Source organism: Macaca mulatta, chromosome 6 (assembly GCF_049350105.2).
Source record: "Macaca mulatta isolate MMU2019108-1 chromosome 6, T2T-MMU8v2.0, whole genome shotgun sequence".
In the NCBI taxonomy this organism is placed as follows: Eukaryota; Metazoa; Chordata; class Mammalia; order Primates; family Cercopithecidae; genus Macaca; species Macaca mulatta.
The window spans coordinates 168,958,027-168,985,650 of NC_133411.1; the positions used below are offsets into that span (position 1 = coordinate 168,958,027).

The following is a 27,624-nucleotide window of genomic DNA, read 5'->3' on the forward strand; positions in this document are numbered from 1 at the left end:
CAGCCTCCCACAGTGCTAGGATTACAGGCGAGAGCCACTGCAACAAGCCAATTTTGCTAGAGTTTAGGGTCCTTCCCATATATTTAATTCATACTCTCAATGCAAGTATGGCCCGCCAATTACTTTACAGCTGTTTATATCAAGTAATGGAATCTGATATGTTTATCTTTATGAAGTTCAGTAAGAATGTTACTATTTCGCAACTGGATTGTTTTTCTTCTTTGCTGTTCCCACATAAGCATACAAAATACCCAAGTGTTAAACGCTTTTAATAACATAGGGAAGAAGCACCTAATTGTATAACGATGAGTGAAAACTGTAGTGAAAACTACAAAAAGGGGGAAAAGGGGAAATAAAACTGGTAATTGTGTGTGGGTAGTGAATGCCTAGCAAAGCAGAAAAATGTATCTAAATAATAATAAAACATCCTCAAAGGACCAAAAAGATAAATCACTTTAAGAAGAAATGGGGATCGCTTCATCTCAGTAATCCTGCTGTCGCCCTTACACAGATAATACCTAAGGCAGTGTTACCAAACTAAGGATGGAGACACTAATTTTGAAATCAATTTCAGGGGTCACACTATGATTAAAATAAAATCAGAGTGTAAAAGTAGAAGTAAATATCTGTAACTGCAATGAATCTGTTTCATGTATATAAGGATATATGGATAAGAATATAAAGCAGAAACAAAACTATGGTCCCTTAAAAACCCTAATTTCTCCCAGCCTGACCAACATGGTGAAACCCTATCTCTACTAAAAATACAAAAATCAGCCAGGCGTGGTGGTGCACGCCTGTAATCCCAGCTACTCGGGGGAAGGCTGAGGTTGCAGTGAGCCGAGATCATGCCACTGCACTCCAGCACTCCAGCCTGGGTGACAGGGCAAGACTCCATCTCAAAAAAAAATAAAAAATAAAAATAAAAATAAAACCCTAATTCCTCAAGTACAATCTGAGAAAAAATACATCACAACTCCTCGGAGTGTTTGCAGTGGAAATTCCTAAGCCCTGACCAAAACATAAATCATAAAACTTTCCTACAGTGGAACTGGGATCTGGTATTTTAGCAAGCACCTTGGCTTTAGCTTTTCCTAAGGGAAGACATTTATGTCTCATGTGAATGCTCACCAAGATTTTATTGAGTAAGTGTTTAGGTGAAAGGCTGACTGGTATCCTTTAAGTTTTCCAAAAGAACTTTCTACAAATACTCCCAAAAAGTTGAGTAATAAGATACTCTACCCACTTTGTACAGCATAAAGGCATGTGTTAATGTATCAGTGACTCCTAACCCTTATCCACTTTCAGTCTTTAACTACTACCCAAAGATTCTAAAGTAAAACAATTCAGGTATTATGGCTTAATTAAAAATATTGCAACTGTCTGCAAATCTGTAATTCTTTGAAAATAAAACTTTCTGTGAATGTTATTCAACAAAAAAAATTATTTTTAATTTAATAGAGAAGCGGTCTCCCTATGTTGTCCAGAGTTAGTCTTGAACTCCTGGGCTCAATCAGCCTGCCTTCCATAGTGCTGGGATTAGAGGTGTGAGCCACCACAGTCGGCCTCAAAATTCTTTTTTTTTTTTTTTTTTTTTTTTTGAGACGGAGTCTTGCTCTGTCGCCCAGGCTGGAGTGCAGTGGCCGGATCTCAGCTCACTGCAAGCTCCGCCTCCCGGGTTTACGCCATTCTCCTGCCTCAGCCTCCCGAGTAGCTGGGACTACAGGCGCCCGCCACCTCGCCCGGCTAGTTTTTTGTATTTTTTAGTAGAGACGGGGTTTCACCGTGTTAGCCGGGATCGTCTCTCGATCTCCTGACCTCGTGATCCGCCCGTCTCGGCCTCCCAAAGTGCTGGGATTACAGGCTTGAGCCACCGCGCCCGGCCACTCAAAATTCTTTTAAAGTAAATATCTTCTTAATAATTTAGGAATAAGTGCCCAAAAAAAAGTGTTTTTTTGGTTTTTTTTTCGGAGACAGAGTCTCACTCTGTCACCCAGGCTAGAGCGCAGAGGCCTGATTTCAGCTCACCACAACCTCCCCCTCCTGGGTTTAAGCAATTCTCATGCCTTGGCCTCCCAAGTGGGTGTGTGCCACCATGCCCAGCTAACTTTTGTATTTTTAGTAGAGATGGAGTTTCGCCATGTTGGCCAGGCTGGTCTCAAACTCTTGGCCTCAACTGATCGGCCCTCCTTGGCCTCCCAAAGTATTAGGATTACAGGCGTGAGCCACTGCACCTGGCCAGTGTCAAAATTTTAGGGGGGAAGAACACTAGGGTTTAATAGTTACTTTGCGTTGCCGGGCACAGTGGCTCACACCTGTAATCACAGCACTTTGGGAGGCCAAGGCAGGCGGATCACCTGAGGTCAGGAGTTCAAGACCAGCCCGGCTAACATGGTGAAACCCTATCTCTACTAAAAATACAAAAATGAGCAAGGCATGGTGGTGCACACCTATAGTCCCAGCTACTGGGGAGGCTGAGGCAGGAGAACAGCCCTGGGAGACAGTGGCTGCAGTGAGTCAAAATATCGCACCACTGCATGCACTCTAGCCTGGGCGACAGAGTGAGACTCCATTCTCAAAATAATAATAAAAATAAATAAAAATTAGCTAGGCATGGTGGCACATGCCTGCAGTCACAGCTACTTGGGAGGCTGAGGTGGGAGAATCGCTTGAGCCATGATTGCACCACTGCACTCCAGCCTGGGTGACAGAGACCCTGTCTCAAAAACAAAACAAAAAAAGGCCATGAGCAGGAATGGTGGCTCATGCCTGCACTTTGGGAGGCCAAGACAGGAGGATAGCCTCAGGTCAGGAGTTCAAGACCAGCCTGGTCAACATATCCAGATGGTATCTCTACAGAAAAAGGAAAAAGAAAAAAAAAAATAATACCCAGATTCACTTTTTATTTTGAGCCAATGATTTTAGAAACTACCTTGCCTTACAAACAGCAGCAGACTAAATCACAGAAGAGGTAAAACTGAAGCAAGCTTCTTGTGGTTCATATTTCATCTCTTTGTAAGACTGGTTACGATGTCAAAGTTTAACCTGAGAAAAAAATGAAACAGCTAAATGCAAAAGAAAATTTTACAGCCGGGCACAGTGGCTCAAGCCTGTAATCCCAGCACTTTGGGAGGCTGAGACGGGCGGATCACAAGGTCAGGAGATCGAGACCATCCTGGCTAACACGGTGAAACCCCGTCTCTACTAAAAAATACAAAAAACTAGCCGGGCGAGGTGGCGGGCGCCTGTAGTCCCAGCTACTCGGGAGGCTGAGGCAGGAGAATGGCGTAAACCCGGGAGGCGGAGCTTGCAGTGAGCTGAGATCCGGCCACTGCACTCCAGCCTGGGCGACAGAGCCAGACTCAGTCTCAAAAAAAAAAAAAAAAAAAAGAAAATTTTACCACAGGCCGGGCACAGTGGCTCAAGCCTGTAATCCCAGCACTTTGGGAGGCCGAGACGGGCGGAACACGAGGTCAGAAGATCAAGACCATCCTGGCTAACACGGTGAAACCCCGTCTCCACTAAAAAATACAAAAAAAAACTAGCCGGGCGAAGTGGCGGGTGCCTGTAGTCCCAGCTACTCAGGAGGCTGAGGCAGGAGAATAGCGTGAACCCGAGAGGAGGAGCTTGCAGTGAGCTGAGATCCGGCCACTGCACTCCAGCCTGGGTGACAGAGCAAGACTCCGTCTCAAAAAAAAAAAAGAAAAAAGAAAATTTTACCACAAAAAATTAAAAATGGAATTATAATACAATCCAGGAATCCCACTTCTGGGTACATATCCAAAAGAATTGTAAGCAGGATCTCAAAGAGATATTAGCCAAAAAGGTAGAAGGTGGAAGCAACCCAACTGTCTACTGACATATGAAAGGACAACAAAGTGTGAGCTAGACAGAGATATATAGATATACAAATATATTATACAAAATAGTATTTTCAGCCTTAAAAAGGCTGAAATCATAGACCAGGTGTGGTGGCTCACACCTATAATACCAGCATTCTGGGAGCCTGAAGCAGGCAGACTGCTTGATGTCAGGAGTTCAAGACCCCAGCCTGGCCAACATGGTGAAACCCTGTCTCTACTAAAAATACAAAATTAGTGGAGCATGGTGGTGCATGCCTGTAATCCCAGCTACTTGGGAAGTTGAGGCACAAAAACTGTGTGAACCCAGGAGGCAGAGGTTGCAGTGAAAAGAGATCATGCCACTGCACTCCAGCTGGGGTGACAGAGTAAGACTCTGTCTCAAAAAAAAAAAAAAAAAAAGGAAGTTTTTTTTCATGTAGCACATGCTACAACATGAATAAGTCTTGAGGACATTAAGTAAGCCAATCATAAAAAGATACTGTATGAATCCACTTACATGAGAAGTATCTAAAGTAGTCAAATTCACAGAAGCAGAAAGTAGAATAGTTTATAGCAGGTGGAAAAGGAGAAATGGGAAGCTGCTGTTTAAAAACTATTGAATTTTAGTTTTGCAAGATGAAAAACTTCTGGAGATCTGTTTCACAACAATGTGAATGTACTTAATACTATTGAACTGTATCCTTAATGGTTAAAATACATTTTGTTATTTTTTTTTTTTTTACAATTTCAAAAACCTTTTAAAAATGTGTATCTAAGGTAGGCATGCCCATAGTCCAAGGTATTTAGGAGGCTAAAACAGAAGGATCACTTGAACCAGAGTTCGAGGCCATCCTGGGCAACACAGAAAGAACCAACCATTTAAAAAAAAAAAAAAAAATGCGTGGCTGGCCATGGTGGCTCACGCCTGTAATCCCAGCACTTTGGGAGGCCAAGGCAGGCGATCACCTGAGGTCAGGAGTTTAAGACCAGCCTGGCCAACATGGCAAAACCCTGTCTCTACTAAAAATACAAAAAGTAGCCAGGCTTGGTGGCATGCGCCTGTAATCCCAGCTACTTGGGAGGCTGAGGCAGGGGAATTACTTGAACCCAGGAGGCAGAGGTTGCAGTGGGCCAAGATCACACCATTGCACTCCAGCCTGGGCAATAAGAGTGAAACCTGGTATCCAAAAAAACAAATGCGGCCAAGTGTAGTGGTTCATGCTTGTAATCCCAGCACTTTGGGAGGCCAAGGCAGGTGGATCACCTGAGGTCAGGAGTTCAAGGCCAGCCTGGCCAACATGGTGAAATTGCGTCTTTACTAAAAATACAAAAAATTACCCAGGGGTGGTGACAGACACCTGTAATCCCAGCTACTTGGGAGGCTGAAGCAGGAGAATCACTTGAACCTGGGAGGTGGAATTTACAGATCGCACCACTGCCCTCCAACCTGGGCAACCAGGCGAGACTCCACCTCAAAAAAAAAAAACAAAAAAAAATGCAGCTAAGCACGGTGGCTCAAGCCTGTAATACTAGCTACTCAAGAGGCTGATCACTTGAGGCCAGGAGTTTAATTAAGTCCAGCCTGGGCAACATAGCAAGACCTGATCTCAAAATTAAGTAAAAAATTAAAATATGAAACAATGAAAAAAAATGTGTATCTAGCTAAATATAGAGAGGAAAGTTTTATGAGAAGCAATACATTGGCACAGTAAAGAATTATTAGTGCAAGGGAAACAGTAATTACATAGTGGAGAAACAGTACAACACCCTAACCTGAGAGAGAATCAAAGTTTACATTGCCAGTGAGGGCACATGGCTATCATAGGCCTGAAGATGTGGTGTTCCCGAGAACACAACATTGCCTGCGTAACCTAACCCTCTCAGGAGTAATATCTGGCAAATCCAAATTGAGGAACAGTCCTTATTACATAATTGCTACATAATTATATTGCAAGTAAATGTAATACATAATCATTTACTAGAGAAGAAAAAACACATTGAAGGAAATTTCTATTGGAAAAATTGAAGAAATAATGAAACATAAGATACAAAGTAAAGTATTCTATCAATGTTTCTTTAATTTGAAAACTATACTGTGGCTACAGTTTTCCTTTGATCTTAGAAAAGAAATGCTCAAGCATAAGTAAAGGAGAATGATGTCTTCAACTCAGCCTCAAACAGTTCAGGAAACAAATTTATTTACATAGAGAATGACAAATTAAATGTGGCAAAATGTTACAAATGACTCTCTCTAGAAAGAGTTTACAAGAATTCCCTGCTATGTTTTAAATTATCTAAAAATAAGAAGCTAAAAAAGTAAAAAGCATGAATTCAGTTTACTTAGTTCCACCAATACTTCTATGCAAAGAAAGCACACAAAAAAGAAAATCTATCCCACTTAAGTGCAAATGCCAGCAAATTCACCTCAATTATCATTAAGCATAACTCTATATGAAACATAGTGAGACCCCCATCTCTTAAAAATAAATAAAATGCTTAAAAAACAAGTATGCTAACTGGTCTGATGGTATAAAACAGTCTCAACCCTAGGTCACAGCTTCAGTAGGTGAGACCAGAATGTACCAGTCAATGCTAAATGAGGTTACAGTCTTCAGAAGGCAAGAAATCACTGTGGATTAGTGATCAGGAAATGGGCTTTGCAGGGAATGGGAACTAGAAAGGCTCAAGCAGATTAAGTGAAGAGCAAAACAGACAGTGGTAAATGGTGAAGACTAGTTATCCATTCTGAATATTACTAAGGATTCAGAGGCTTAAATAAGCAATAAAATAAAGGTGATCCACTGGTAGAAAAAGAGGAGGGCATGTTGGTGAGCATACCTGAGTGGAGAGGGCTGTCAGTTTAAGAGTGTGATAGATGGAGAACAACCAGTCTCTTAAGAAGGCTGGATGGGAGCAGTAGCTCACGCCTGTAATCTCACACTTTGGGAGGTCAAGGTGGGTGGATCACTTGAGACCAGGAGTTCAAGACCAGCCTGGCCAACGTGGTGAAACCCCACCTCTACTAAATATACAAAAAAATTAACCGGGCCTGGCGGTGTGCGTCCATAATCCCATCTACTCAGGAGGCTGAGACAGGGGAATCGCATGAACCTGGGAGGCAGAGGTTGCAGTGACCTGAGAGGCACCACTACACTCCAGCCTGGGCAACACAGTGAGTCTCTGTCTCAAAAAAAAAAAAAAAAAAAAAAAACTAAAAAAGAAAAAGAGGAGACTGGCTGAGAGTGATAGTGATGGCTCATGCCTATAATCCTAGCACTTTAGGAGGCTGAGGCAGGAGGATCACCTGAGGCCAGGAATTTTGAGATCAGCCTAGGCCACATAGGCAGACCCTGTCTCTTTAAAAAATTAGCTGAGTGTGGTGACACACATCTATGGTCCCAACTACTTGGGAGGATGAGGTGAAAGGATCGCTTGAGCCCAGAAGGTCAAGCCTGAAGTGAGCCATGATGGCACCACTGCACTCCAGGCTGGATGACAGAGCGTGACTTTGCCTCAAAAAAAAAAAAAGAGAGAGAGAGAGAGAGACTAGCGAAGTCTTCTGTCTAGTGATGTGATTAAATGTGTCTAAATTACTTTGTTAAAAACATGGCCAGGCACGGTGGCTCACACCTGTAATCCTAGCACTTTGGGAGGCCGAGGTGGGTGGATCACCTGAAGTCAGGAGTTCAAGACCAGCCTGGCCAACATAGCAAAACCCGTTTCTACTAAAAATACAAAAAAATTAGCCGGGTGTGATGGTGGGTGCCTATAATCCCAGCTACTCATGAGGCTGGTGCAGGAGAATTGCTTGAACCTGGGAGGCAGAGTTTGCAGTGAGCCGAGATCACGCCACTGCACTCCAGCCTGGGCGACAGAGAGAGATTCTATCTCAAAAAAAAAAAAAAAAAAAACTTAAGCACAGCTATTCTAGTCTGATCCCATCATTTAAAAATTACAAAGAAGAACACAAAAATAATTTCCTTTCCATTATATTCTCAAATATGAGCCCTTTTCCATAATGTTTAGAAAGCATACTGGTGGCCAGGCGCTGTGGCTCATCCCTGTAACCCAAGCACTGCTGGAGGCCAAAGCAGGAGTATTGTTTGAGCCTAGATGTTCAAGACATTGTCATTACTAAAAATAAAACAATTAACCAGGTGTGGCGGCACAGGCCTGTAGTCCCTGCTGTTCAGAAGGCTGAGGCAGGAGGATCACTTGAGACCAGGAGTTCAAGGATGCAGTAAGCTATGATCATGCCACTACACTCCAGCCTGGGCAACAGAGACCCTGTCTCTAAGGGAGGGAAAAAAAAAGAACAGGCCGGGCGCAGTGGCTCACAGCTGTAATCCCAGAATTTTGGGAGGCCGAGGCAGGTGGATCACGAGGTCAGGAGATGGAGACCAACCTGGCTAACACGGTGAAACCCTGTTTCTACTAAAAATATAAAAAATTAGCCAGGCGTACTGGCATGCGCCTGTAGTCCCAGCTACTCGGGAGGCTGAGGCAGGAGAATCACCTGAACCTGGGAAGCAGAGGTTGCAGTGAACCGAGATCACGCCACTGCACTCCAGCCTGAGCAACAGAGACTCCTTTTCAAAAAATAAAGAAGAAAAACGGAAAAAAGAAAAGCAAGCATGCCAGAAGGGGACTGTAGGGACAAAACTTACCTACTAAAAGACTGTAACAATTTCCTCATAAGCCATCAGCCCCAGGTGCTAATGAGAAAAAAAGATTAAGAAACACCCCCACCCTCCACTGTGCAAGCAACTGTTACCTCATTCCCTAGTAAAATTTTGTCATTCTTCCAAATTAAAAGGGGAAAGTAGGCCGGGTGTGGTAGCTCACACCTGTAATCCCAGCACTTTGGGAGGCCAAGGCGGGCGGATCACAAGGTCAGGATATCGAGACCATCTTGGCTAACACGGTGAAACCCCATCTCTACTAAAAATACAAAAAAAAAAATCAGACGGGCCTGGTAGCGGGCGGCTGTAGTCCCAGCTACTCAGGAGGCTGAGGCAGGGGAATGGCGTGAAACCAGGAGGCAGAGCTTACAGTGAGCCAAGATAGCGCCACTGCACTCCAGCTTGGGCGACAGAGTGAGACTCCGTCTCAAAAAAATAAAAAAAGGGAAAGTAACGCTTCACAGGTATTATCTGAAACTTCCACAGATCCTTTCAAAGCATTTTAAAGATGCTCCTATTAAACTGTAGGCCACAGTATAACAGGTTGCAGGTTCAGTGGATATTCAAAAGCAAACCCATGTTAAGTGGCTTCAAAAGCTACTGTCGGTCAGGCACAGTGGCTAACACCTGTGAGCCCAGCACTTTGACAGGCCAAGGCAAGAGGATCACTTGAGGTTAGGAGTTCGAGACCAGCCTGGCCAACATGGTACAACTCCGTCTTTACTGAAAATACAAAAAAATTAGCCAGGCATGGTGGTGCACACCTGCAGTCCCAGCTGCTCGGGAAGCTGAGGCAGGAGAATCTCTTGACCCCAGGAGGCAGAGGTTGCAGTGAGCCAAGATCACGCCACTGTATTCCAGCCTAGGCAACTAGGTGAGACTCCATCTCAAAAAAATAAATAAAAAGAAAAAACTACTGTCACATTCATCCTATTAAGAGTTCTGCCACTTAGCATCTAGTTCATAAAAGTAGTAATAGTTTGGCTGGGCACAGTGGCTCACACCTGTAATCCCAGCACTTTGGGAGGCCAAAGCAGGCGGATAACCTGAGGTTAGGAGTTTGAGACCAGCCTGACCAACATAGAGAAACATACAAAACATTAGCTGGGCATGGTGGCACATGCCTGTAATCCCAGCTACTCAGGAGACTGAGGCAGGAGAATCATTTGAACCCGGGAAGCGGAGACTGCAGTGAGCCGAGATCATGCCATTGCACTCCAGCCTGGGCAACAAGAGCAAAGCTCCGTCTCAAGAAAAAAAAAAAGTAGGCCGGGCGCAGTGGCTCAAGCCTGTAATCCCAGCACTTTGGGAGGCCGAGACGGGCGGAACACGAGGTCAGGAGATCAAGACCATCCTGGCTAACACGGTGAAACCCCGTCTCTACTAAAAAAAAATACAAAAAACTAGCCGGGCGAGGTGGCGGGCGCCTGTAGTCCCAGCTACTCGGGAGGCTGAGGCAGGAGAATGGCGTAAACCCGGGAGGCGGAGCTTGCAGTGAGCTGAGATCCGGCCACTATGCTCCAGCATGGGGGACAGAGCGAGACTCCGTCTCAAAAAAAAAAAAAAAAAAGTAATAATAGTTAATACTTATATAGCACTTGCTATATACAAGGCATTATTCTAAATGTGTAATTACATTAATTGATTTAATCACCACAGCAAACCTATTAGTAAAGTACTATTACTGTCCCTATTTTATAGCTGAAGAAACTAAAGCACAGAAACGGAAAGTGACCTTCCCAAGGAAGGCGATCCAGTGGCTCTCCCAGTAGAGCCAGTCAGTATATGTATCCAGGAAGTGGCCCGAAGTCAGGTTCTTAACCACAGTCTCCCCTCATTTCATTAAGTTACTTAACTTCTCCACCAAGAGAGTGAGGGAGCTAACAGGCCTGCACGCTCTTGTCTGAATCCTGAAGTGGTAGACAGGCTTCAGAATTCACAATTTTTCTGATTTTCAGGAGATAATAAGCATGCCATTATCAAGCATTTAATGTTTCAGCACTGAAATAAAATGAAAGCATACTAAATGGGATGGATAAATAGGGAAAATAGCCTTACATCACTGCAGGTCAGGTTAGGTTTTATCACCAAAAAAGAAACAAAAAAAGTCCAGTTTTCAGAACTTTTTGTATTTTCAAATTGTAGTCAACAATCTTGATAGAATTTTTAGCAAGATTAAATAATACATAATCATGAGTGCTTATACCATAGGGTCTAGAACACAGTAGGTGGGCAAAATATTTGGTAGCTATTATATTAAAATGTATTTGATTTCATTTACTGTATGGCATTGGATAATTTTTTAATTAAAAGCTCCAAGTATTACAAGGGCAGTCTGCAGAGTACTCAAATAGATAGGGGATGGGAGAGAAGAAGACTTTAGCAATATTAAAAACAGTGTCTTATAAAATCAACTGGTGTGGAGAAAGGCTGAAAAAATAAAGATATTTCTGACCACAAGAAAGTACTCAATCTTGGCCGGACACAGTGGTTCACACCTGTAATTACAGCACTTTGGGAGGCCCAGGCAAGTGGATCACTTGAGGCCAGGAGTTCAAGACCAGTCTGGCCAACACGGTGAAACCCCATCTCTACTAAAAATACAAAGAAAGTAGCCAGGTGCAGTGGTACACACCTGTAATCCCAGCTACTCGGGAAGCTGACACACAAAAATCACTTGAACTCAGGAGGCAGAGGTTGCAGTGAGCCGAGATCGTGCCACTGTGCTCCAGCCTGGGCAACAGAGCAAGACTGTCTCAATAAAAGAAAAAAAAAAATTACTCAATCTTTAAAAAAAGTATATTTATCAATCTTCTTTTATAAATCACAGGCAGCTCTGGAGGGGACAAGTTTAAACTCTAATAATTTACATTTTAAGCTCCCAACCACATGCCTTCAAACAATCCTCTAAAAAAACCTTACCTGTATAATTAAGTTTGAAAATAAAAATGGAAACAACTATATAGAAAACACTTATGCTTCAGTCTTTTCAAAAGAAAAAATAACATCTGTACAGTATTCAAATTATTTAACTCCCTAAATGGAAATTCCTTTTTAAATAACTATCCAAGAAAATTATAACAGTCACAAAGTGGGCAAAATATATATATATTTTTTTTTTTTTTGAGACAGAGTCTCACTCTGTCACCCAGGCTGGAGTACAGTGGCGCGATCTCGGCTCACTGCAAGCTCCGCCTCCCGGGTTCACGCCATTCTCCTGCCTCAGCCTCCTGAGTAGCTGGGACCACAGGCGTCCGCCACCACGCCCAGAAAATTTTTTTTTGTATTTTTTAGTAGAGATGGGGTTTCACTATGTTAGCCAGGATGGTCTCGATCTCCTGACCTCATGATTCACACGCCTCAGCCTCCCAAAGTGCTGGGATAATAGGTGTGAACCACTGCGCCTGGCTGCAAAATATTTTTAAGATCAGACAATCTTGATTTCAATTTTGTATTAATACATCACTTACAGCAACCTACTTGACATTTTCCAAATAAATCAAATGCAGTATAAAATAATCTTTTTTATGGGAGACCAAGGTGGGAGAATCACCTGAGGTTAGAAGTTGGAGACCAGCCTGGCCAACATGGTGAAACCCCATCTCCATTAAAAATACAAAAAAACTAGCCGGGCATGGTGGCACACATCTGTGGTCTCAGGTGCTTGGTAGGCTGAGGCAGGAGAATCGCTTGAACCCAGGAGGCAGAGGTTACAGTGAGCCGAGATCACATCACTGTACTCCAGACTGGGTGACAGAATGAGACTCCATCTGAAAAAAAAAAAAAAAAATCCTCAAAGAAAGGTTACCTAACATTTTATTTTAGTCTTTAAATCCTTTTCAAATTCAGTCATCCAGCACTGACTAAACACTGACCTGTGCTTAACAGGCTTCAAAGCTGACAATTTGTATTTCCTCTTATGAACAAGTGGGTTTCACTACTGCCAGGTCCAGGCCAATCAAGGCAAAACAGCATGTTATCTAACTTAAGATCCAGGACCATACAGAAGAAATATGATTTCCAAAAATGTCCAAAGTTCACTATATTGAACTGAAGAGTAATTAATGTTTACAACAAATAGCTGTTGCCTGGGTGAGTGAGGAACAGAGAACTCTTATTTCTAACTGCCAGGTTAACTCCCCAGCAAAACCATAAACTAAGTGGTATGGCAAAATATAGTTAAGTACATTTTAATTAGAACAAGATTTTCAAATCCTGGAGAACTGTGTATCATTCAAAAAGCCATCTTGAATATATCTACTATTATCTAACATTTACAATTTTAGGCAATTTTGCTTAAGTAACCTCTGAGCCTTGGTGTCTATCTATGAAATGGGGATTAATAGAATTTACTTCAGCAGATTTGCCAGAATTAAATGAAACAATGTAAACAAAGTATTTGGCACAGGACTTAGCATAGAAATTGAAAATACATAGTAGCTACTATAAAATACAGAAACTAAAACGTGGCAATCTTCTTAGATGGTAGAAATACGCAGGAAAAAATAAAAATTTAAAACCTCATACAGGCCGGGTGCGGTGGCTCACGCCTGTAATCCCAGTACTTTGGGAGACCAAGACGGGTGGATCACGAGGTCAGGAGATCGAGACCATCCTGGCTAACACGGTGAAACCCCGTCTCTACTAAAAATATAAAAAAATTAGCCAGGCATGGTGGCAGGCGCCTGTAGTCCCAGATACTTGAGAGGCTGAGGCAGGACAATGGCGTGAACCCGGGAGGCGGAGCTTGCGGTGAGCTGAGATCAAGCCACTGCACGCACTCCAGCCTGGGCGACAGAGTGAGACTCCGTCTCAAAAAAAAAAAAAAAAAAAAAATCATACATTAAAAAAACAAATATGCAAAAAAGCGAAATTAAGTATTATAGGGATTATGAGTTTTTTTTTTTTTTGAGACGGAGTCTCCCTCTGTCGCCCAGGCTGGAGTGCAGTGGCCGGATCTCAGCTCACTGCAAGCTCCACCTCCCGGGTTTAGGCCATTCTCCTGCCTCAGCCTCCCGAGTAGCTGGGACTACAGGCGCCCGCCACCTCACCCGGCTAGTTTTTTGTATTTTTTAGTAGAGATGGGGTTTCACCGTGTTAGCCAGGATGGTCTAGATCTCCTGACCTCGTGATCCGCCCGTCTCGGCCTCCCAAAGTGCTGGGATTACAGGCTTGAGCCACCGCGCCCGGCGGGATTATGAGTTTTAAAAGGCTAAAATCCACTATTCTATAGTAAGCCAACTACATAAAATTGGTTCAAGGGTAAAGAAATGAAAATTATGGGCTAAACTTATAAATTCAGGAAACCATTTGCAAGACTAATTACCAGCTCTACAATAAGGATTTAGATCAGCCACCCAAGCTGCCCATCCCCACATATGATAGACTGCTTAGTTTGCAGTGGGGAGATCTCAGCTCACTGCAACCTTCACCTCCCGGGCTCAAGTGATTCTCATGTCTCAGCCTCCCAAGTAGCTGGGATTACAGGTGCATACCACCATGCCCGACTAATTTTTTTTGTATTTTCAGTAGAGACGGGGCTTCACTATGTTGGCCAGGCTGGTCTCGAACTCCTGGCCTCAAATGAGCCACCCACCTTGGCCTCCCAAAGTGCTGGGATTACAGGCATGAGCTACCATGACCAGCCTTAACTGGAAACCTTTAAAATAGGCTTAACAAATTGATTGTTCTATTAAATACTTTGGCAAACTACCCCCTAAAAATCAGTTATCTCCAAATGGTCCAAGAATCTTCTGTGTCAGAATCACTTTGTTTAAAATGCAAAATGATGGAATGAAGCTCAGAAATCTATGCACATTTGTTTTGACAACCACTGCCCAAAAGTGTTTAGTAAAGGCATTCTATATTAAATCTACCTAGAACGTAACTTAATCTCCAATTACTTTCTTGCAATACCTGCCACTACAGCAAGCTTCTATTCTCCTGGTACTGTGTGCCTGAATTTACTCAAGAATTTAGGGAAAACAGGATAAATAAATACCAAGAAATAATGATGCACTTTATAGACAAAAGTAACTACTAATACATCTTTCATTTTTTATCAATATGAAATTAACTCAGCCATTACAGTGAAGATAAGCACATAATATATAAACTCTTTAGCAGTCCCCACAGAAAACCTGATCTTAGGAAGATTAGACCTTGTTTCAACAAGAACTTTACTTTAAAATAGTACACACTAAAGTACAGTCTTATTTACAGTAAGAGGTTGAAAACCTCATTAGAAACCCCAAGTACAGCCAGGCGCGGTTGTTCACGATTGTTAATCCTAGCACTTTGAGGCTGAGGAAGGCAGATCACGAGGTCAGGAGATCAAGACTATCCTGGCTAACATGGCGAAACCCCATCTCTACTAAAAATACAAAAAATTAGCCAGGCGTGGTGGCGGGAGCCTGTAGTCCCAGCTACTTGGGAGGCTGAGGCAGGAGAATGGCGTGAACCTGGGAGGCGGAGGTTGCAGTGAGCCGAGATCGTGCCACTGCACTCCAGCCTGGGCAACAGAGCGAGACTATCTAAACAAAAAAAAAAAAAAAAACCCCAAGTCCAGGCCGGGCACGGTGACTCATACCGGTAATCCCAGCATTTTGGGAGGCCAAGGTGGGCAGATCACCTGAGGTCAGGAGTCACAGCAGCGTGGCCAACATGGTGAAACCCCGTCTCTACCAAAAATACAAAAATTAGCCAAGTATGGTGGCAGGCACCTGAAATCCCAGCTACTAGGAAGGCTGAGGCACAATTCTCTGTTTGAAGGCGGAGGTTCCAGTGAGCCAAGATCGCACCACTGCACTCTGGCCTGGGCGACAAAAGCGAGACTCCATCTCAAAAATGAAAAAAAAGGAAACCCCAAGTCCAATAAAACATGCCTGGGCCTAGTTTGTGTATAACACATCTAATTAGTGTATAAAATCTACTTTTAAGTTTTATTTTTAATTCCATAATTTATTAAAGGATTCTTTATTTATTTATTTATTTTTTTTCTAGAGTAGCCTCTCCCTAGACAGAGCAGGGCTACCCCATAGACAGAGTGGCCTGGAGGATTCTTTAGACTCAGAATGAAAGCAGGTTTAATGCCCAACTAATAATCACTTCTGAAAAACATCATATTAATGCAACATGCAATGGAAGAGCTCACTCTCAACACATACTGCACAGTAGTGGGCAACCTAAAGCTGTATGAGTCAGGGAGTGACTGGCACTTGCCTCTTCTCTGTTTCACTGTGTAAAGCCTTTATTGACATCTTGGCATATAAGCAAAATAATCACCAAAAAAATATTACTTGTAATGTACCACAACACAATCATTCAAGCATACTACTCGAGGGCCTAAGTTCTCAACCTGGACACTGTAGTATAAGCTACTGATACCACTACTCACTGCTTCACCAGAATGGCTGTATATTTTTCCCACCAAAAGAAGGGCTATTGCACCATACGTTTCATGGTCTCTGTAAAGAAAAGAAATCATTGTCTTGGTTTATATTTCCTCCAAAAAACAAGTAAATTTTCCACAAATTGCTTTTAAGAACTTAGTGAAAACTGAAGTTTCCTAAGAAAATCATCAATTATTTTTAATGCAACAGTACCCCCGTGTATACACACACAGTTGGTATTTGTAAAAACATCAACTCTGAAATAAACAGCTAGCTACACCCTTTAATACACACATACCACAAAATTAAAATGCACAAGCATTTTTTTAAGAGATGGGGTCTCAGTATGTTGCCAAGGCTGGTTCAAACTTCAGGGTTCATGTGATCTTCCTGCCTCAATCTCCCAAAGTGCTGGGATTACAGGCAAGAGGCACCATGCCCAGCCATACAAGTTTTTATTTATTTTTTTCTTGAGATAAGAGTCTCACTCTGTCACGGAGGCTGGAGTGCAGTGGCACGATCTCAGCTCACTGCAACCTCTGCCTCCCAGGTTCAAGCAATTCTTGTGCCTCAGCCTCTTGAGTAGCTAGGATTACAGATGCACACCACCACACCCGGCTAATTTTTGTATTTTTAGTAGAGATGGTATTTTGCCATGTTGGCCAGGCTGGTCTCAAACTTCTGGCCTCAAGTGATCCGCCCGCCTCAGCCTCCCAAAATGCTAGGATTACAGTCATGATCCACTGCACCCGGCTACACAAGCATTTTCAAGCATAAACCTTTACTTCATGATTCCTTGTTTCCTGTCACGTCTCCCCCTCCCCCCCCAAAAAAATGATTCAGAAAGACCTTTCAGGATTTTCCCCTTTTTTTTCTCCCATTTAAAAGCTTCTGCAGTGGCCGGGCGCGGTGGCTCAAGCCTGTAATCCCAGCACTTTGGGAGGCCGAGATGGGTGGATCACGAGGTCAGGAGATCGAGACCATCCTGGCTAACATGGTGAAACCCCGTCTCTACTAAAATATACAAAAAACTAGCCGGGCGCGGTGGCGGGCGCCTGTAGTCCCAGCTACTCGGGAGGCTGAGGCAGGAGAATGGCGTGAACCCGGGAGGCGGAGCTTGCAGTGAGCTGAGATTCGGCCACTGCACTCCAGCCTGGGCGGCAGAGCGAGACTCTGTTTCCAAAAAAAAAAAAAAAAAAAAAAAAAAAAAAGCTTCTGCAAGAAGATTTTTAAGGATTTCCAGGTGGCTTTGTAACTATGAGAAGTGAAGAACTACCTCTTCAGAAGCCTGGGCTGAAGGCTTTTGCTCTTTGCAAACAGTCTTGAGAGGTTCAATTTTCTTATGTTTGCAATTACTAAACTTGGGACTGTGTTTAAGATATAGATCTAAAAGTCTGCTAGCAGGTAAGATATCCATAATCATTTCTACTGACCCAAAACAAGGAGAGGCTTTTAAGAGAGGCCTTGATAAGGCTGTGGTTCTTGCCCTTTCAGTTTGTTCCTAAGGGAAAATAACTATTTTAAAACAAGAAATTGCAAGAGGATGCAACTGGGAAAAAATGTATATATGTCCAGAACGTAAAAACTTCTACAAAGTCCGTGGATTAACAGTAAATTGCAAGTGAATAAAAGTAACAGCAGAACTATGAACAGATGAAAAGGACAAGAAAATCAACCAATTGCAATGTTGAGCTTTATTTGGATCCTAATTTGAAAACTGAACAGTCTTGAGCTATTAATTTTGACAGTCCCTTTCTTTTTTTCTTCTTTTTTTGAGTCTTGCTCTGTCACCCAGGCTGAAGTACAATGGCACAATCTCAGCTCACTGCAGCCTCCACCTCCCGGGTTCCAGTGAGTCTCTTGCCTCAGCCTCCGGAGTAGCTGGGATTATAGGCACACGCCACCAGGCCCGGCTAATTTTTACATTTTTATAGTAGAGATAGGATATTACCATGTTGGCCAGGCTGGTCTCAAACTCCTGCCCTCAAGGGATCCACCTGTGTCAGCCTCCTAAGATGCCAGTCAACAGTCTGACATTCTAACAGTGACTGAATATTTGATGATATAAAAGAATTATTGCTATTATTTCAGGTGTAATAATGGTAGTAAGATTGTTGTTTTTAAAGTCCTTATCTTTTTAGATATCTGCACTGGCCAGGCGTGGTGGCTCAAGCCTATAATCTCAGTACTTTGGGAGGCCACTACGCCCGGCTAAGTTTTGTATTTTTAATAATGACAGGGTTTCATCGTATTGGTCAGGCTGGTCTTGAACTCCTGACCTCAGGTGATCTGCCCACCTCGGCCTCCCAAAGTGCTGGTATTACAGGCGTGAGCCACCACGCCTGGCATTTTTTTTTTTTTCTTAACTCGCCAGGCATGGCGGCATGAGCTTCTAATCCCAGGTACATGGGAGGCTGGGGTGGGAGGATCGCTTAGGCCCAGGAGTTCAAGGCTGCAGTAAGCTATGATCACACCACTGCACTCCAGTCTCTGTGAAAAAGTGAAACCCTGTCTCTAAATAAATAAATAAAATAATCATTAAGACAGTTTAGAATCCTGAAGGGATGCTTATTATATGTCAAAATTTAAAAAGCTAAGATTAAGGACAAAATGAGAACAGGAAAACCCAAACTAAATTTGTGGGGTTAATTGATTATTCTCATCTGCTAGCATTTAGACTATTGTCATTAGACATTGCTAATGAGCTCTGAAGCAGGCAGGTAATTTAAAGGAAGAGAGCTGGGTATAAAATATAAAACAACAGTGGCCGGGTGCTGTAGCTTACGCCTGTAATCCCAACACTTTGAGAGGCTGAGGCAGATGAGCCTGGGCAACAAGGCAAAACCCTGTCTCCACCAAAAAGACGCAAATTAGCCGGGCATGGGGGCATGCACCTGTTGCTGCAGCTATTTGGGAGGCTGATGTGGGAGGATTGCTCCAGCCCAGGAGGTTGAGGCTGTAGAGCGTGCCATTGCATTCTGGCCTGGGTGACAGAGCAAGACCCTTTCTCAAAAAAAAAAACCGAAAAAAAAAAAAGAAAAACCAGTGGAGGAGCACAGAGTAAGCTAGAGAATGCATGCTTCACTTAAAGGCATCCAGTTTTTTTCCTTTGTTTGTTTGTTTGTTTTTGAGATAAGAGTTTCACTCTGTCGCGCGGTGGTGCGATCTCGGCTCACTTCCAGCTCCACTTCTCGGGTTCACGCCATTCTCCTGCCTCAGCCTCCCAAGTAGCTGGGACTATAGGCTCCCGCCACCGCGCTCGGCTAATATTTTGTATTTTTAGTAGAGACGGGGTTTCACCATGTTAGCCAGGATGGTCTCGATCTCCTGACCTCGTGATCCACCTGCCTCGGCCTCCCAAAGTGCTGGGATTACAGGCGTGAGCCACAGCGCCTAGTCCCAGTTTTTTTTTAGACAGAGGCTCACTCTGTCAACTGGACTGGAGTACAGTGGTGCGATCTCTGCTCAATGCAGCCTCCACCTCCCAGGTTCAAGCAATGGCCCTGCCTCAGCCTCCTGAGTAGCTGAGATTATAGGTGCATGCTGCCACGCCCGGATAATTTTTTGTATTTTTAGTAGAGACGGGGTTTCGCCATGTTGGTCAGGATGGTCTTGAACTCCTGACCTTAGATGATCCACCCGCCTCGGCCTCCCAACTTGCTGGGATTACAGGCATGAGCCACCATACCCGGCCAGGCATCTAGTGTTAAGTAAATACAATGCTAAACAAAATCTGATTTTAACCAGATACTAAAAATATCCTCAAAATCACTGTGTCATTTATGGGCCAAAGAAAACTACCTAGAAGACAGAAAGGAGGACGTAACAAACCAGGATGGTACAGGGAAAACCAGGCCACCTGGTCATTCTGTTCATTTTACGTATAAATTGAGGCATAAAGTTTGTTTGCTTGTGTCTAAGTGAACTGTCCAAAGCTAAATCAATTAGCCTAAGAACTAGGAAATGGAGCTTAGTAAGGCACAATGATTTGCCCAAAGTCACAGTGCTAATAGGAGAGGCTAGTACCAATATTAGAAATTAAAGCCCAGGCCAGGAGCAGTGGCTCATGCCTGTAATCCCAACACTTTGGGAGGCTGAGGCGGAGGACTGCCTGAGGTCAGGAGTTCGAGACCAGTCTGGCCAACATGATGAAACTCCGTCTCTACTAAAATACAAAACAATGAGCCGGTCATGGTGGCGGGCGCCTGTAATCCCAGCTACTCAGGAGGCTGAGGCAGGGGAATTGCTTGAACCAGGAAGGCAGAATTTGCAGTGAGCCAAAGTCACGCCATTGTACTCCAGCCCCGGTGACAGGAGCAAGACTCTGTCTCAAAAAAAAAAAAAAAAAAAATTAAAGCCCAAGCACCCTAACACTCTGTCCAGGTCAATAATTTATTTTTTAGTACCACTTTCTTTTCTTTCTTGAGTTATATGTGTTCAGCTCCTTTTTTTTCACAGAATGATTCTCCTCAAAAATGTGTTCTCCAACCAAGTAAGTCTGAAAATAACGCAAAAAATAATAATACAACAGGGAAGGGAAGCATTTCAAATGATTACAAAAGCAGACTCTTAGTCATCCACACACATATTAAATCCTGTGTTCTAGACTCAAACACCTTTTCCACACAGTAGATAGCTCTTCCAATTTTACAAAGACATTTCTGTACCATGCATAATGTCAGCATAAAATATGGAAGAAATTTATAAAAGCAATAACTAGCCCTTTTGAAGACTGAAGAAAAGCACAAATACATTACACATTTAGTCTCCCAAATGTTAATCTCACTGGAGAGGCAAGAACTAAAACTTCAGAGCTTACTATGTATTCCCCAGTATTCAGCTAAGGAACTAGTGGAGTCTCCAGAGCCAGGTTTCACGGCTTTTACCCAACTAAAGAATCTGCTTGGCTCCAACACCCATATCCTTTATATTATTTCCACACAGGCAATGAAATCAAGAGAAGCACTAACTTTCAGAAATATGCAACTTTCAGAAACATGCCATTCTTTACTTTCTGCTTAAACTAAAACTTAGCCCAACTGGCTTTCTAATATTCAAGTAGAAAAAGCAGAGGTTTTAGAATGGGATCAACCTACATTTGAATCCTTGCTTTGCCACTTACAAGTTAACTGGCCAAATTAAATGAGCTTCCATTTCCTTCTGTGTAAATTAAAAACACTACCAAGGTTATTAAAAAAACTAAAGCATGAGGTACAATGTCTGGCATATAATGGGCACTCAGTAGAAAGCTCCTAATTTTTTACCTAGAGGTTGAATTCAATGGCCAATTCAAATAAGATACAAATTACTTTAAAGCAACTGATGAATATAGCCTTAGTAGAGTCTAAAGTATCTTGGCTGGGTGCAGTGGCTCACGCCTGTAATCCCAACACTTTGGGAGTGTAGAAGTGGGAGGATGGCTTGAGGCCCAGAGTTCAGACCTGGCGCAGTGGCTCATGCCTGTAATCCCCAGCACTTTGGGAGGCTGAAGCAGGAGGATCACTTGAGGTCAGGAGTTCGAGATAAGCCTGGCCAACATGGTGAAACCCCGTCTCTACTACAATCCCTTGAATCCCGGAGGCCGAGGTTGCAGCGAGCCAAGATCACACTACTGCATTCCAGCCTGGGTGACAGAGCAAGACTCTGTTTCAAAAAAAAAAAAAAAAAAAAAAGCGTTCAGGCCAGGCGCAGTGGCTCATGCCTGTAATCCCAGCAGCTGGTGGGACAATCACCTGAGGTCAGGAATTCAAAGACCAGACGGCCAACATGGTAAAACCCTGTCTCCACAAAAATATTTGCCGGGCGTGGTGGAACATGCCTATAATCCCAGCTACTCGGGAGGCTGAGGCAGAAGATCATTTAAACCCAGGAGGCCGAGGCTGCAGTGAGCCGATATTGTGCCACTGCACTCCAGCCCGGGGAACAAAGTGAGACTCAGTCTCAAGAAAAAAAAAAAGGGTTCAACCAGCCTGAGCAACATAGTAAGACCCCCATCTCTACAAAAAAAATTTTTTTAATTAGCCAAGTGTGGCCAAGTGCAGTGGCTCACGCCTAAAATCCCAGCACTTTGGGAGGCCAAGGCAGGCGGATCATGAGGTCAGGAGGTCAGGAGTTTGAGACCAGCGTGTCCAATATGGTAAAACCCCGTCTCTACTAAAAAATACAAAAAAATTGGCCAGGCATGGTGGCATGCACCTGTAGTTCCAGCTACTCAGGAGGCTGAGGTAGGAGAATCACTTGAACCTGGGGGGCGGAGGATGCAGTGAGCTGAGATCGCACCACCGCACTCCAGCCTGGGTGACAGAGCGAGATTCTGTCAAAAAAAAAAAAAAAGAGCACAAACTCAGTAGCCCTGGGTTCCAGCCTAGTCTCTGAAACAGACTGGCAGTCATGTCTCTATGCTGGATCTCAAGGTTTCGTTTGGATGAAAATATAGCTGGCTGGCTGCAATGGCTCATGCCTGTAATCCCAGCATTTTGGGAGGTCAAAATCAGAGGATCGCTTGAGCCCAGGAGCACGAGACCAGTCTGAGCAACATAGTAAGACCCCCATCTCTACAAAAGATACAAAAATGGGCTAGGCATGGTGGCTCATGACTGTAATCCCAGCACTTTGAGATGCCGAGGTGGGCAGATAACCTGAGGTCAAGAGTTAGAGACTAGCCTGGCCAACATGGTGAAACCCCTGTCTCTACTAAAAATATAAAAATTAGTCGGGCGTGGTGGCGGGTGCCTGTAATCCCAGCTACTCGCGAGGATGAGGCAGGAGAATCGCTTGAACCCAGGAGGTGGAGGTTGCACTGAGCTGAGATCACACCACTTCACTCCAGCCTGGGTGACAGAGTGAGACTCCGTCTCAAAAAAAGGGAAAAAAAAAGTTAGCCAGGCGTGGTGGTGTGCACTTGTAGTCCCAGCTATTTGGGAAGCTAAGGTGGAAGAATGCAGTGAGCTATGATCCTAGCACTGCACTCCAGCCTGAGCAACACAGCGAGACCCTACACTTCAAAACAAAACAAAACAAAACAAACAAACAAAAAAAACAATCTCCTGGATCCATCAGTAAACCTCAAAATTGCACATGAAAGTGTGCAATCAATATTAGTGCAAATTACAAAATATACTGGCTGGTCCGTTTTCCCGGATGAAACTATAAAAAAAAGGAAATTCAACTAGTCAATCATTAGTCCAATAAGAATTCCTTGAATTGCTATATTTTAGAGTCACTGTGTTTTATTTCCTCAACATTTCCACAATTATTTTTTTAAGACAGGGTCTCGTTCTGTCACCCAGACTGGACTGCAGTGGCATGATCTTAGCTCACTGTAACCTCCACCTCCGGGGCTCAAGAGATCCTCCCACCTTAGCCTCCCAAGTAGCTGGCACCACAGGCACAAGCCACCATGCCCAGCTAAGTTTTATATTTTTTTTTTTGGTAGAGGTAGGGTTTTACCATGTTGCCCAGGTTCCTCTGGAACTCCTGCACTCAAGTGATCTGCCTGCCTTGGCCTCCCAAAGCACTGGGCGCCTATAATCCCAGCTACTCAGGAGGCTGAGGCAGGAGAATTGCTTCAGCCCTGGAGGCAGAGGTTGCAGTGAGCCGAGATCGCACCTCTGTACTCCAGCCTGTGTGACAGAGCAAGACTCCGTCTTCGAAAAAATAAATAAATAAATAATAATAATAATAGGATCCTTTCACTTCAGAATATTCAAATGGAAAAGGTTCATATTAGGAATAGCTCCTCCAATAAAAGAAATTGCTGTTTCTAGGCACTGATAGCAAGAGACCAAAACTCAATTGCAATTCTCTACCAAAGAAAATTTTTTAAAAATAAAGCACTAACACAATGAGCACTTATCCATTCCATTTCCAAAATCAACTTACCTTCTGCACCTTCCTTTTGCAGATTTGAAATCCAGATTCTCACACAATCACTGGCCATCTCTTCTGTTTCATTCAACAGCATACACACCACTGAGTGTCTCTCACTATTAAATACATTAACAGAGTCCGGGCGAGGTGGTTCATGCCTGTAATCCCAGCACTTTGGGAGGCCAAGGTGGGTGGATCACCTGAGGTCAGGAGTTTGAGACCAGCCTGACCAACATGGTTAACCCCATCTGTACTAAAAATACAAAATTAGCCCCCAGTTACTTGGGAGGCTGAGGCAGGAGAATCGCTTGAATCAAGGAGGTGGAGGTTACAGTGAGCTGAGCTGAGATCACACCACTGCACTCCAGCCTGGGCAACAACAGCAAAACTCCGTCTCAAAAAAAAAATAAGTAAATAAATAAAATACATCAATAGAAAGTACACTCACCTTATTCTGCTTTCTAATTATGAAAACAGAAGTGCAGGCCGGGCGCAGTGGCTCATGCCTGTAATTTCAGCACTTTGGAAGGTCGAGGCAGGAGGATCGCTTGAGCCCAGGAGTCTGAGACCAGCCTGGGCAGCACAGCAAGACCCCGTCTCTATTAAATAAGTAAACAAACAAACATAAACAGAAGTGCAAATGCCCTAATCCAAAATTATTTTTAAAAAAGATACTTGAGGCCTGGCATGATGGCACATGCCTGTAATCCCAGCCCTTTGGGAGGCTGAGACGGGTGGATAACCTGAGGTCAGGATTTCAAGACCAGTCTGGCCAACATGGTGAAAACCTGTCTCTCCTTAAAAAGTACAAAAATTAAACCAGCATGGTGGCGCGCACCTGGAGTCCCAGCTACTTGGGAGGCTGAGGCTGGAGTCTCAGCTACTTGGGAGGCTGAGGCTGGAGAATCGCTTGAACCCAGGAGGCAGAGGTTGCAGTGCGACGATATGGCACCACTGCACTCCAGCCTGGGGGACAGAGTAAGACTCCGTCTCAAAAAAAAAAAAAAAGATATTTGAGATTAAATAATACAGAGTAACTGCTCTCATCTTCCCGCCGCAAACACCATACTTTAATATGAAATTTTAAATGGCTTTTTTCCCCAAATGGGAAAGAAGGATTCCTGTGTCTTGATGGGAAAGCAAGCAGTTTAAGAGTAAAACATACTAATAAGCCATGGCAAACAGGTGAGATACCATCAGAGTGTGCGCTATTGTAGGAAACAGAATGGAAAGGCGTGAATGGGAGTCTCTGCACTTCATATCTGCAAAAGAAGAGAATAAAAAGGTTAACTCCAGATTTAGAACAGGTTTATTCCCCTGTTTAAAGCAGAGCCCAAAAACATTTTAAATCAAAAAATGAAAATGTGCTGGTTAAGCCAAATTTGTAGATGAACTCAACCTTCTTGTCCTTAGTATATAAACGGTATCCCAGGTGTTAGAAGTTATTTGAACATTTTTATGCTACACCACCTTGACATTAAAGGATTTTTTGAAATCTCCAATCTCTTCTTTAAACTTTTCTTAAAACTATCATTAAAATTAGTAAAATATGCTTCTCTATTGAATGGTTAACCTAACGGGAATGACTTCTAACCGTAAGAATCACAGTTAAAAGGTTCATTTTAACAAATGCTCTTCCCCCTGTAAGGAGTGACAGGTAACCTTTTGGGATCCCCAATGTACACACCCCTTTCTCCAGCCCTGCTAAAGTTAAACGTTGATTTGAGGACAGACAAGTGCCTCCTCGCAAGGATTGCCTCCCTCCCCCTGTCCAACACGCCGTTCTCTGCAATAATCCATCTGCATCTTGCATTAACCCACCCGCCCAGTGCCGGTGAGTCCAGGCCAAGTCGCAGAAGGCCAGGAGTGAGGGGTGAGACCTGTGAGCCCATCTGCACCCGCGCCCTCCCACCTGGTGGCACACCTGCCCCGCAGGCGCCCACCTGGAGCCGGGACCGCCCTCTCCCGGTCTCGCGCGCCTGCCCCACTCGGAGCGCGCGCCACGCGCCGCGCAGGACCAGAGGGCGGGGCCCCGGGCAGCAGGGAAGCGAGGGCTCGGGGAGAGGGGGCCCCCCGGGCTCACTCCCTCCCTGGGGACCCAGCGGACCGGAGCGTGCTGGGGGCGGGAGCGGTACCTTTTGGACAGATCCATGAGGACCCCGGAGAAGAGCTTCTCCCCGAGGCGGAACGACACGACGAGCGCGTCCTCAATGATGTGGTCCAGCGTGACCCGCACCTCCGAGCCCGGGATCAGTTGCGACACCGTGGAAACCCCGCCCGCCGGCGGCACGAGCGCCAGGGCTACGGGCTGAGGCAGCGGCGGCTCCTCGCGCTCCTCGGGTGCCGGGGGCTGCTCCGGTGGCGATGCTGGAGAAGGTGGAAGTTCGGGCCCTCCCTGAGGCGCGGCTGCAGCCGACTCCGCCACCCGAACGGACAGTTTCTCCTCAGCCTCCAGCTCCGGCCCCGCCGCCTCTGGGCTGCGGGCGAGCTCCCCCGGCGGCGGCGGTGGCGGCGGGAGCGGCGGTTCGTCGGCCTGAGGAGCGGACTGCTGCCCGTCGGTCTCGCCATCCGGCACAGACGCTTCAGTGGCCGTGACCGGGAGGGGGTCAGTGCCGGCCTCACTGCCGGGGATGGGCTCCATCTCCGGCTCGGCCTCGCCGGCGCCCCCCTCCCCGGGGGACGCTGCAGTCGCTGCCGCCTCTGCAGCCACGGCCGCCATTTTCTTCCTGGCTTCTCCCTCCTCCAACTCCGGCTGCAGCGGCGGCGGCGGCGGCAGCGCTGCTTGGTTCCCTGGGCCTTCCCCTCCCTCCCGCGAACACTTTCGTCCCGCCCTTTCCCTGATGCTCGTTTTTGGCACCTCGCCATTGGTTCCATTCTACACCCCTCCCGCACTTGTGATATTCCATTGGCCAGGGGTGGACGTCTATCATCTAGTCAGTCCATCCTTCCCACGCAGAGTAGGAACTTCTCATTGGCCAGATGTGTTGTCAAGTGTGGAATCTGAGTGGAGGAATAGGGGGCGTAATCCAAGGGGGCGGGGGAAGTCACAAAAGAGGAGCCATATACTCATCCCCTCTTGCTATTGGCTGGAAGAGGAAATAAAGTTTTATGGTTGGCTTACGCTCCTGCCCATTATCAGTCAGGTCTTCGGAGGTGGGAGAAAGGAGGGAATCATGTGGCGTGCTATTTCTTTCAAAGGCGCCGAGGGGAGGAGTAACTAGGGAATGTGGGAGGGGAACCGCTTCCCAAGAATCTCTGCGCAGAGATCCTTAGAATAAATGTTATTTCTAGGCGCGGACTTCTTGCGACCGCGTGTGGGCACGACAGGCTTCTCTGGGAAAGACAACTAAAGTTTGAAATATAATCCTACCGACACTTTTTGAGTGCCTACTATGCTAGTCACTGCACTAGGTGCTGGGGAATAGAATATTCAAGACGTTCTCCATAACCTCATGGCAGCTGGCTCACGGCAGCCACTCCAGCTGCCATAAGGAGTACGAGGAGTGTTTTCATTGACTTCTAGGAGTACGATGAGTATTTTCCTTGACTTCTCTCCACTTCCTAGGAACAAAGCACCTACTTACTAACATTTCAAAAATAGGAAAATGCTCATGAAAGAGGAGAGACACCATCCTCACTGGATTAAACTGATGACTGTTCCAGAAAAGAGTCTTGAGACATTGCTGGACTGATATGTGAACACTGCTTGTTCTCTCCAAATACACTGCAAAGTGGACGCACCTGATCCCTGCAAAAGCCTTTATGTTTCCTGGCTTCTCCAATGCCAAGAGAAGAAGCTCTCTCACTTCAGTGTCCTAACGCCCCTACTTCTCTTACTCT

General features: G+C 44.7%; 1 protein-coding gene across 25 annotated transcripts in view; it reads right to left on the reverse strand.

Annotated features, from left to right (window-relative positions):
- PWWP2A (PWWP domain containing 2A) overlaps positions 1-26,540 on the reverse strand; it is a 64,278-nt gene extending 37,738 nt beyond the window's left edge. For 20 of the 25 annotated variants that reach the window (XR_003730616.2, XR_013394980.1, XR_013394972.1 and 17 more), the window contains exon 1: positions 25,920-26,540. Coding sequence is in view for 9 of the 25 variants with exons in the window: in XM_077937397.1 (XP_077793523.1) it covers positions 25,920-26,503 (584 nt within the window). In the remaining 16 variants the exon portion in view is untranslated. Of the gene's footprint in view, positions 1-12,077; positions 12,295-15,920; positions 15,991-23,796; positions 25,034-25,919 lie in introns of those variants that run through there. The other 5 variants (XR_013394975.1, XM_077937400.1, XR_013394976.1 and 2 more) reach the window with 3 other exon arrangements.
- Positions 26,541-27,624: the final 1,084 nt, after the last annotated feature.